The sequence below is a fragment of the Dryobates pubescens genome, chromosome 10 (assembly GCF_014839835.1).
Source record: "Dryobates pubescens isolate bDryPub1 chromosome 10, bDryPub1.pri, whole genome shotgun sequence".
Classification (NCBI taxonomy): Eukaryota; Metazoa; Chordata; class Aves; order Piciformes; family Picidae; genus Dryobates; species Dryobates pubescens.
In genome coordinates, this window is record NC_071621.1 from 31105127 (window position 1) to 31117751 (window position 12625).

The 12625-nt window shown below is 40.0% G+C and overlaps 1 protein-coding gene across 5 annotated transcripts in view; it reads right to left on the minus strand.

Moving 5' to 3' along the window:
* Positions 1-12625, minus strand: part of CNTN5 (contactin 5) — a 661195-nt gene that overhangs the window by 71156 nt on the left and 577414 nt on the right. For all 5 annotated transcript variants that reach the window (XM_054164542.1, XM_054164541.1, XM_054164544.1 and 2 more), the window contains one exon: positions 315-442. In XM_054164542.1, coding sequence (XP_054020517.1) covers positions 315-442 — 128 coding nt within the window. The remainder of the gene's footprint in view (positions 1-314; positions 443-12625) is intronic.

The following is a 12625-nucleotide window of genomic DNA, read 5'->3' on the forward strand; positions in this document are numbered from 1 at the left end:
ATGGGCAGGGACACCCCACACTAGATCAGGCTGGCCAGAGGTATTGATTCTTTTATTTACACTGATTCTTTTATTTACATAATGAGTTATAATCTGAGTATTTTAATATAATAGTTCTGACATATGACAGCTGGAGCATGAACTCTGACTTGGGAACATATTGTTTGATCAGGCAGAGGTTATCTCCCATATTTTGCTGGAAATGTGTTTTTTATTCTGCCTATACAATGTTGTGTCACTGACTGGGGATTCTAAGGAGGAATAAAATATTATTAAAGAGAAATCATCATTATCATCAAAGCACTTTTTCATACCTTTCACAGATAGTGATGCAATGATTTCTGCGGATCCAAAGACATTGACACCTTGGCATAAGTAACGTCCTTCATCTGACTTAGAAGCATTCACGATTCGCAAGCTCCCATGTGGAAGAATAGTTACCCTGAAAAGGATAAGTCCATAAATATATAACTATATCTCCTGTCCTATCAGCTAAATTCCGTGATTCTGTCTTTTAGAGCTAATAAACAGGATTAAGGAATGCTGCCTCTGTAGCAAGGGTTGGTGGAGATGATAATGGAATTCTCTTCTCTTTCAGAAAGGCTGTAATAAACCCATTTTACTCCTCCCTTAATTCAAAGGGTTTCAGGGAGGCATCAGTGTTTTAGTATCCTTTGACACTTATCAGTGGTGAATTTTAATGTACCCTTTGTAAAATGTAGAAAAGGTGATTCTTCATAATTTGTCTTTAAAGTTTCACTGCTATATTATTGTCAAATCACATTTCAATATCAAGCACAGGATATTCCATTTAGAAAAAGGGGAAAAAAAAAAAAAAGACCTTAAAATTAAATCTGAGGAGAATGGGAAATAAAATGTAAAAGAGGGCTAGAAGAAAAAAAAAAGTGAAATTAATTGCATCTGGTCAAAATATGATTTATGGCATTATTACACAGTGTAGCAAAGGGACTTAAATAATCTCTGCTTTTTTGTAGCTCAGCTTTTATTATTTTCTCTGAGTCTTGTATGATTGCAGGCCCACTTCTTCTCCAGATAAGTAGCTCCACTGAAGCATGTTCATGAGAAATGTTGCTCAGCCATTTACAATCGGGAGTTTCAAATTTTGGCTTTGCTTACAAAGTATTAATCATTAAGTCCATGAAGCTAGAGTTGAAAATTAACACATTTTTACTGTTCTAAAATGACAAAGCCCCTGAATTTATTATCTGTTAAAGCTGTATCCCTGGAAGAACAGTAAATAGTCATGACTCCTTTCCTGACAGAAAACCACAGGGAACATGGCAACTCTCACAGAATCACCAAGGTTGGAAGAGACCTCAAAGATCATCAAGTCCAACCTGTCACCACAGACCTCATGACTAAACCATTGCACCAAGTGCCATGTCCAATCCCCTCTTGAACACCTTCAGGGATGGTGACTCCACCACCTCCCTGGGCAGCACATTCCAATGGCTAATGACTCTCTCAGTGAAGAACTTTCACCTCACCTCCAGCCTAAACTTCCCCTGGTGCAGCTTGAGACTGTGTCCTCTTGTTCTGGTGCTGGCTGCCTGGGAGAAGAGACCCCCCCCTACCTGGCTACAACCTCCCTTCGGGTAGTTGTAGACAGCAATAAGGTCTCCCCTGAGCCTCCTCTCCTCCAGGCTAAGCAACCCCAGCTCCCTCAGCCTCTCCTCACAGGGCTGTGCTTGAGGCCTCTCCCCAGCCTCGTTGCTCTTCTCTGGACATGTCCAATTGTCTCAATGTCCTTCTCACATGGCATCAAAGCCAAGCTTTTGTTGAAGATACTGTAAAATCTTTCCCAAACTGGGTAGAGGTTATGGCTCACTCAAAGGCCATGGGAGAGCAGGCAGGCATGAACACCAAAAGCATATAATCCCCAAAAAGTGTCTTCAGGTATCAAACAGAAGTAGACGAAAAAATGCTTCCTTCTCCTGCACTTTAAAAGCAAGGTAAGACCTCTGTGTTAGATAAAGAGATTAATTTAGTACGTGGGTGATTCTTCCTTAATGGTGGTTGGCTCCTCTTCAGGGAGGACTTTCTATTTGTTAATGTAGTGACTAGCCCTCCTTCTACTGGGTGCTCCCTGTTGAGGTTATGATCAGAAATTATGAAGGGCACAATGTTGTTTGCTCTTGAGAAGTATTTAAAGAGGAGTAAGACACTTTGATCATCCTGATTATCAGGTCTGGGTAGGGCTCTTCGTCAGCCAAAAAAGGGGAAGGAATTCCCTTTCTAGGCTGGATGTGTGAAAAATGGTGTTTTATTATCTGAGGTTTATAAACAGTATGGTAGAGAAAACAGAATTTCATTCCAGTGAAAAAAATGCACTTCTGTTCACTTCACATGTGAAACCCCTTGGTGCTCTCAGAAGAGAGAAGGAAGAAAATAATAGGTTGAGAAGTGAATGGGGCAGAGGAAGGACATGTCAACTATCAAATTCACTAGTGCAATCTGATGATGTATCTCTAAACTTGCCCTGAACAAATATGTTTCAGTGTTTGAGTCACATGATATGTCTAAAGGCAATTTTATAGAAAAGATGCATTAACCAAATGCCTCTGCATCATATTTTTGTTTGTTTGTTCTGCATTGTTTTGTTCCTAATAAAGAAGAAGGCCTGAAATTTTGTTATCATTTGAAGAAACAATTTGCTTCAGGAACTGACAGGAATATAAGCTTCCTTCCTTTTCTCTTGGTGTAAGTTCTGTTTTCCTGTGAAGATACTCTTTGATCAATGCCTGAGGACACCATATCATTAGTATGGCAATAGCCTTTGCAGAACAGTAATGGTTTTCATTAATATATTGCCAGCATCAGACAAAGGGAAGGATACTCCCACAGTGTTTACAGATTATAAAAGCTTATACAAAGCATAAGTCCTGATACAAGACTGTTTCTCATTCTGTGCTTGGAGGAAAAGAAGTTAGATGCATATGGAAGATCATCTAATGAATCTTATGCATATTATTTGCTACATTTCTATTTAGCTGAAAGCTCTTGCTATCCATGAAGAAAAGTAATCGCTCAATCAAAGCAATTGCAAACACATTTGCTAGTGAATTATTTCACTCAGAAATTAGTACTTTCCTTAAAATCTCTGGCATTCATCTGTTCTCCTTTTTGTGTGTATGTGTGTTTGGGAAACAAGCCAGAGGCTGGTTATGATGGAGACCAAAATGCCTTATTTATTCACATAAGGCTGCACACAGCAGGAACACAGACATCTCCTTCCCAACACTGTGTAGTATATCCACATTTTTTTTTTAACAACAAAATACCATAGGAAAATGAGTTTTAGCTTCATAAATAAAAGGGAAGCAAAGATAGAAGAAATGGGGTTTGGATTGAGTTAAGGATAATTCTGGAAAAGACCAGAGACTAATTCAGTAGAAACTTTGGCTTTAACAGTATTGGACGAGTGATAAATGCGATAGTTTGGAGAATATTGTATTTATGTATAGGAAAACCTAAAGGTAATCACATAAAGGAGGTAGATGTCTATTCAAGGACTCTGAAAAATATGGCACATGAGCTTGTGTCTCTGTAGAAAAGAATGTTCATCTATCTAATAACAAAAAGAAGAAGAGATGAGCATTAGTGTCTTGGAGTCAATAAGCATGTTGGCTTAAGATCGATAGCAGCAAAGATTTTAACAGGAATTATTAGGAAAGAGTAATCAAAATATGGCAGCAGATGGACATAAGATAAAATTCAACATGATTTAACTGAAGTACACTGAAACAAAATTGGTTTATTTAATAAACGTTTTTCTAGATAAAATAATTACAGATTTGATCTTCTATGGGTTTCAAGCATGATTTTCCTGCTGAAATTGATGTGACTGGTTAAACAAATTCAATGCAGACATTTAAAATGCTGAAGAAACTAATTGAACAGAAAAACAAACCAACCAACCAGAACCAAACAAAAACAGAACAATGACAACAGCAACATAAAAACCAAACCAGAATAGATTAGAATAAACCAGGTTGGAAGAGACCTTCGAGATCATCGTGTCCGACCTATCATCCAACACCACCTAATCAACTAAACCATGGAACCAAGCATCCTGTCAAGCCTCACCCTGAACACCCCCAGCAACGGCGACCCCACCACCTCCTCAGGCAGCCCATTCCAGTGGGCAATCACTCTCTCTGTGTAAAACTTTCTCCTAACCTCCAGCCTAAACCTCCCCTGACGCAGCCTGAGACTGTGCCCTCTTGTTCTGGTACTGGTTGCCTGGGAGAAGAGACCAACCTCCGCCTCACTACAACCCCCCTTCAGGTAGTTGTAGAGAGCAATAAGGTCACCCCTGAGTCTCCTCTTCTCCAGACTAAGCAACCCCAGCTCCCTCAATCTCTCCTCAACCCCCCGCCAAAAAAAACCCAAACCCAAACAACAGCAAAACCCCAAAAAGGACAACCAAGAAAAATGCTTCTTAGTATCATTATACAATCATAGAATTGTCAAGGGTTGGAAGGGATTTCAAGGATCACCTAATTCCAACCCCCCTGTTATGGGCAGGGACACTAGATCACACACTAGATCAGGTTGCTCAGAGCCACATCCAGCCTGGCCTTAAAAACCTCCAGGGATGAGGCTTCCACAACCTCCCTGGGCAACCTGTTCCAGTGTCTCACCACCCTCATGGGGATGAACTTCCTAGCATCTAATCTGAATCTCCCCACAGCTAGTTTTGCTCTATTCCCCTCTATTCCCCCTAGTCCTATCTACCCAACATCCTTAGTTTTTGTAATGACCAGGGCACAAAAAGAAGGGTGCTAGAAATTTGCTGAAATAAATAGTTAATTGAAACAGGAAGTCCAGCATATAAAACAGAAGGGTTTTGACAACTGAAGACTAGACCCGCAGAAAAGTACTGACGTGGCTCTGAACTAGCAGTATTATGCAGCAAAGGCAAATGCAACCCTAAAATATATCAGATAGCAATCTGCAGTTCATTATGAAAGTAATAATACATATGACACTAAGGAGACATAAAATGGAATATAGAACAATTTTGATCATCACTATTCAGAAAGATGAGTTGTCACTCAGGAGGATCATTAGGATGACCAGGGAGGAAAGAAAACTTTTTGTTCTAGAGGCTGTTAGTAAAATTAAAGCTAAGGTTTCTACAGAGATGAGCTTCTATTCTACATGTTAATTCCTGAATCTTGTCAGTAGTCTGTGGAACCTGTGTTCAGTGAAAAAAAGCTAAGGTGTCTAAGTCACATTGTGGCTGTCTACATTCAGACATCTCAATGTGGAACTGAATCTCGCCCTCAAATCTTGATTTAGTTTCCCAGATGTAGGTGCCTGTTATGACCTGGCATCATTTAAAGGACAAAATCCCAGCAGATGTTCACATCAAGAGCATGACTTGAAAATTAATTTCTCCATTGTCTTCACTTGCTGTTATTTGGCTTTGTAAAATGCAGCAGTCTGGGCACATGAACTTCAGCTAATACTAAACTGAGAGAGATGCTTGAGGAGTAGATTGCCTTTCAGCTATAAATATGCATTCAGTTTGTGGAATGGGACTAGAACTATTCCAAAGAGAAATTCAGAATTAGGCAGTGTGGACAATGTAATGTCTTTCATTCCTCCTATTATTGATCCACACAACCTGCTCATGTAGAAATAACTGTAAGGTATCCAAGAAAGCTGGACAGAGCTGACAAATGCGGCACAAAACTTATGAGAGGACCTAACTGGTTGCAGCACAGACAAGGTTTTCTTGTCTGGAATATGAGCAAGTTTGGAAATACATATTAGCAGTGTTTCTACAATGTTAATTTTGCTCATGGCAGCATAACCTAGTAAAACAGCTTGAGAATTGTTGCAAAACCACAGAGGCATGAATCAAAGTGTAAGTTTTCTTCTTTAAGCCTTCAGGATTGAATTTGGAAGGCTAGAAAAACCACAGTAACTGTAGTTTTCAGACAACATTCCAAGCTATGTAAGACTTGCAGTCTATTCAAAGGTATTGTTCAGCAGTAAAACTTAAGGTTGCAAACATTCTTAGCACATATGTTTAAACAAAAAATTGCATTAGCTTACACATATCAGTCATTTCATCAGTTTCATTCTTCCTTTACCTACAAAGTATGTACTAAGGAGAGTAAGATCCTGATAAAGACTGTGCTATTTTATCTGGATGAAGTTCATACTCTTTGCATAGGGGAAGTCAATGTGGACATAAAGTATTCTCTGAGACCAAGCGTCTGCTGAGAAGCTGATGGATGGAAATTAGGCTTATTGGAAATACTGAATCTTTCCTTATAGATGGTGTTTGGAAGTCCTTTATCTGACAATCAGCATTGCCTTCTCTTCATCAGTTTGCCTGACAAAGAAGTAAGGAAAAATGTGGATGGAGAAGAACAAGGTGGAAGGTCCCCACAAATGCAAATTACAAAGTTCAGGTACCTCTAGACCTTGTGAAATATAGAGAGGAGAACTCAACAGGACATGATACTTAAGAGTTGCTCATATGAGAAGTTTGGCAGTGTTTTAAAGAAGTATCCTTTATTTTTCAGTCTTTCTGTTAAAAGGTAGCAAGCTTCTTTTTCCTGCTGTTTTATGCACAGAGAACTTGTGAAAGTGATTGTAATCTTTGGCCTTATTTTGGGGTGAAGGATAAAGAAGTAGGAAATACAGTCATCATTGTTTTGGTATAAAAATGGGAGGTTTATTCTGTCTGACATACTATAGAGAGATTATTTTCAAGGACAGATGAAACATGTCCATCTAAACAGTCCACTGTTCTACAGACAAAATATGAATTCATTATTCTCTGGTATCACCCACCAGAGGAGTTCTCAAGTATTATTTTCAGGCAGTTAGAGGACACAGTGGTTTAGATGGTGCAAATTCTTAGCTGGGTATTTCACCAGTGACAGTTTTACCCTTGACCCACCAGGGCCAGGATGTGCATTTGTTCTTCCTATCACATATAAAATCAGTGAGATCAAGATTAAGACAATGAGAAGGGGAAACTAATTTTCATTCTGTTGCATCAGGCATAAGGGATTCTCACAAACAGATGCCTCTGGATGTGGCTAGAAATTGTTTCCAAATCCTGCAACAGACCCTGGAATCCAGATGCAAAGGAGCTGAGCAAAAGTTACAATTATGATACAACCTTCAGGGTTTTACTAAGGACTTACAGCAGAGACAGTGACACAGTGTCTGGATCTTAATAGTAATGAATGCCAGACTGCTTGAACTTGGAGCTTTATATTTCTTTATAAATACAATTATGGAGTAAGAAAAAGTAGGAGTCAATTGTGTGGCTGGTTTTGGTGTGAGAAAGAATTAGCACTGCTCAGTTTGATTAGGCTGTGCCCCTTCTGTCTTTCTCTGCTTTCAGTCCTTTTTCTTTTATTTGTATTGTATTTTGGGTGCTATCATTCATAGTAATGTGAATTTTTATAGGCCTGTGGAAAAATAATCACAGCAATCAGGGAAGCGTGACAGTTATTTAAAAACTCTCCAAATACCAAGGGACTAAGTTTAAAAAAAAAAAGTGTAAGTTATTGAAGTGGTTAGAAATGTCCCCCCAGAATTTCTCACTGGGGTCTAAAACCAGGAGTATGAAATTGCTTTCTGTGCAAAGAACTCTAAAGATGCAAATAGATAGAAGCTGCGCTGACTCATTTAGCCCCTGGCCCCTCACAGTGTTCTGATCTGAGCAGTCTGTCATTTCACATTAGCTTGGGTATGGAATCTGTCAGTATCCTTTAATGTAGATTGCAAGGAATCAGGGCAAGTATTTGTAAATAGTTGAAACCTTTATTTCTCCTTGGATGGCTGTGGGCTCTCTCATTTAGCCTGGAGAAGAGGAGACTGAGGGGTGACCTTATTACTCTCTACAACTACCTGAAGGGAGGTTGTAGACAGACAGATGTTGGTCTCTTCTCCCAGGCAGCCAGTACCAGAACAAGAGGACACAGTCTCAGGCTGCGCCAGGGGAGGTTCAGGCTAGATGTTAGGAAAAAGTTCTATACAGAGAGAGTGATTGCCCATTGGAATGGGCTCCCTGGGGAGGTGGTGGAGTCGCCATCACTGGAGGTTTTCAGGAGGAGACTTGATGGGGTGCTTGGTGCCGTGGGTTAGTTGTTTGGGTGGTGTTTGATTGGTTGATGGGTTGGACGCGGTGATCTTGAAGGTCTCTTCCAACCTGGTTTATTCTATGTATGTATTCTATGTATGTATTTCCCCTTGCTTTCTCTTGCTCCTTCATAATAGATGTACAAGGCTCTCACTCTCAAAGAAAGTGGATATGAGCTACTGCTAGAATGAAACCACTTAAGTAAGCAGAATGTCATCTAGTTTATATACATTTTTTTACACTATCATCTAGAGTCTTGTAATTAAATATTCTTATCCTAATTACAAACAAGTCTGTTCTTGGCCCAGTCCCTTGGCAAAACACAAGATCATTTGGACTTTCTTCACTTCAGATTTTCAAATATTTATAATGGTGCAGTTCCTATGTGTGACATGGTAGGTCACTGGAATAAGCTAAGACTTCTCATTAATGTACTGCAAACAACTTCCAGCAGTACTTAAGCTAATGTATGCAAACTGTCATAGGGCAATATTTTTCACAACTGGGCCTCTTGTTTTGTCCTTGCCATTTGCTGCACAGTAACATTTGTGCATGAAAACACACAAACAGCTCTTGCTGGTGCATATGATGTCCACATATGTTAATATAATTTCAAGTGGCTGACACTAAAAGCCTGGTTTTGCTAACAGAGGTGGCTCCTGCTCTAAGAACAGGGTGTAAGTATGATTTCTGCAGTATTACTGAGCAGTAAAGGTTGGTGATTATTGGCAGGTCAGAATTCACATGGTCACTTGAAGTGCTTTTCTTCTTATACATGTAAGCTAATCATCACTGTGTCCAGTTCTGGGCCCCTCAGTCTAAGAAGGACATTGAGACACTTGAACGTGTCCAGAGAAGGGCAACGAGACTGGGGAGAGGCCTTGAGCACAAGCCCTACAAGGAGAGGCTGAGGGAGCTGGGGTTGTTTAGCCTGGAGAAGAGGATGCTCAGGGGAGACCTTATTGCTCTCTACAACTACCTGAAGGGAGGTTGTAGACAGGCAGATGTTGGGCTCTTCTCCCAGGCAGCCAGCACCAGAACAAGAGGACACAGTCTCAGGTTGCACCAGGAGAGGTTTAGGCTGGATGTCAGGAAGAATTTCTATACAGAGAGAGTGATTGCCCATTGGAATGGGCTGCCCGGGGAGGTGGTGGGGTCACCATCATTGGAGGTGTTGAGGAGAAGACTTGATGGGGTGCTTGGTGCCATGGTTTAGTTGATTAGGTGGGTTGGATTGGTTGATGGGTTGGACACGATGATCTTGAGGGTCTCTTCCAACCTGGTCTATTCTATTCTATTCTATTCTATTCTATTCTACTCTACTCTACTCTACTCTACTCTACTCTACTCTACTCTATTCTATTCTATTCTAGTCTTTGAAAATCTGGCATCACTTTGCTAATTGGACCCTTGCTATTCTGCTCAAATATTTTGCTCCAAAATGTGTCTAGTCTTGTGTAAAGGAATAAAACTGGAAGAATTCCTCAGAGCATATCTCAGGGTAAGTATCCCAGAGGGTAGGAAAGGCCATTTAAGGTCTGTTCTGCCCTGTATTGTAGGCTAAGAGTTCTTCTAAAAGCTCTTATAAAATATATTCTGTTTAGGACAATATAGACCTAAATATGTCAGAATTCCTGTAAAATTATGAAAATAATCTTTTCTGGTTTTGCAAGGTGTGTTGTAGTCCTGATACAGTTAAAATTAAGATATATTTTAATATTTCAATACTTTTATCAATTAAATTTACTTCCTCTTTTTACACACTATTTCAATGTCAGAAAAAGAAAAGGTTCCTGTTTTTCAAGGAAAAGTCTTTTAGCACAGTATTTTTTCCCCATCTTCCTAAGTGACAGCAATGAATTATTAACTTACTCTATTTTCGTCAGAAGCTTTAGAAATAATGAAGTGCTTGTAGGGCTTCATAATTCCCCCAGGAAAAGAAAAATACATAGGAATAGTTTAGTTACATTAAGATATTCCTATGTTGCACTTGTTAGCTAGAAAAGCACTGTTAGTACCTGAAGGCAGACTGGCTATACTAGAGGTAAAATTCAAATAGACCAGATGATGAAGGAGCAGATCTTTAGTCAGTGTGAAATGACATTCAACTATCAACTATCAACTATCAACTATTCAACACAGATCTATTCTGATTTGCAGTAGATGAAGACACAGCTCAAAACAGCCAAGCTTTATTAATATAATATGAACACCAGAAGCTTCTTATTTCATTGAAATAATGGTCTTGTAAGTTTAAGACTGTTAATTGGTTACACAGGAAGTTTTCATATGCTCAGGACAGCAGTCACCTGGCTAAAGCATTATTATTGTAAACTCTGTGACAGTGTGACAGTTTGAGGCTGTGCCTTTAAAAACAAAAGGCTATCTGCAGTTTTTCGAGCGGGAGAGTGAAGAAGCACAACAAATCCACAGTTGGGTGTGCAAAGGAAAACAAGAGATTATGCAGTCCAGTCAGATGGAACCCACTTTACAGTGCTGATACACGTTCTGTAGCAACACTACCAGAGTAGAATCATAGAATCAGTAAGGTTGGAAAAGACCTCAGAGATCATCAAGTCCAACCTGTCACCCAACACCTCATGACTAACTAAACCATGGCTTCAAGTGCCGCGTCCAATCCCTTTTTGAACACCTCCAACCACCTTCACCACCTCCCTGGGCAGCACATTCCAATGGCAAATCACTCTTTCTGTGAAGAACTTTCTCCTCGCCTCGAGCCTAAACCTCCCCTGATGCAGCTTGAGAGTGTGTGCTCTTGTTCTCGTGCTGGTTGCCTGGGAGAAGAGACCAACCCCCACCTACCTACAACCTCCCTTCAGGTAGTTGTAGACAGTAAGAAGGTCTCCCCAGTACTAACTACAAGTGGTATTTCCATGTAACACAACAACAAAATTTAATCTTTCCCACCTCTCTGAAAAATCAGTTTGTTAGAGATCTTGTCACTGTTTTCATGTGAATAGAGGAGCTGGAGAGATGAAAACAAACTGCCTCTGCATTAGACCCTAACTTTCAGGAAAAAAATAAATAGAGAAGAAACAACGTAGTTTCTAATAAATGAACAAGATTTGTTTAAGACCATTCTCACACAGCTGGTTTCTACTTTTCAGTGCTCTCTCCCTCACATACACAGACAGTCAGTTATTTAAGTGTCACTGGGAGCTGAATGCCACAATTCCAAGAAAGATGGCAAAGTACCAGCAGCCAAAATAGCTGCTGACTGCTTTCAAGGAAGGATGACAGCTGAGAATCAGGAAGAGTTCAGCAAATCTATTTGAATTAGCCATCAAGAAGGTCTGAAAAAGGATTAGAGCTTGAATACAAGCTTTCCATATCCCATTAATATAATTTATATAAAAAAAAAAACATCATCTTTTCATCTTGCCATTCCTAGCAATAGACACTAGAATGAGATGAATCTGCTCACAGTATGTGAAGGCTGAGATAATATCGATGATCTATTGACACATGCTGCTAATGTATCATTCTGGTAATTTCTTATTGAATGCCTTTAGAGTGCATTTTGCAAAATTAAGGTTTCAACCATCGAATATTTGTAATCTCAGACAATAGAATAGAATAGAATAGAATAGAATAGAATAGAATAGAATAGAATTAACCAGGCTGAAAGAGACCATTGAGATCATCAAGTCCAACCTATCACCCAACAGCATCTAATCAACTAAACCATGGCACCAAGCACCCCATCCAGTCTCTTCCTAAACACCTCCAGCGATGGTGACTCCACCACCTCCCTGGGCAGCCCATTCCAATGGCCAATCACTCTTTCTGTGAGGAATTTCTTCTTAACATCCAGCCTAAACCTTCCCTGGTGCAGCTTGAGACTGTGTCCTCTTGTTCTGGTGCTGGCTGCCTGGGAGAAGAGACCAACCCCCCACCTGTATATCTTAAAGATGGGACAGATGAAGATGGTAATGGCTGACACATCCTCAGAGGAAAGTAACTCTCTTGCCAACTGCTGGAGCTCTAATTAGATTTCTATCATATGGTAGGTAGTACTATTTTCTCCTTTTCTAAAAAACTATAAGGCTTCCAGTTGGAATACAGCCTAGTCTGACACACTGTTTTCATGGAAGATGCAGATCTAGAGGGGGTAGAGCAAGAAGACAGAGTAAAAGACCTTTTTTTTTTAATACAAGAATAACTTCTGCAGCAGGGAGAGGAATAACTTGATCATGCTAAGTTTAGATTATTTTAGCTCTCTTAAAATAAATTCCCAGAGCTGTTTCACAGAATCACAGAATCACTAAGGTTGGAAGAGACCTCAAAGATCATCAAGTCCAACCCATCACCACAGACCTCATGACTAAACCATGGCACCAAGTGCCACGTCCAATCCCCTCTTGAACACCTCCAGGGATGGTGACTCCACCACCTCCCTGGGCAGCCCATTCCAAAGGCTAATGACTCTCTCAGTGAAGAACTTTCTCCTCACCTCAAGCCTAAACT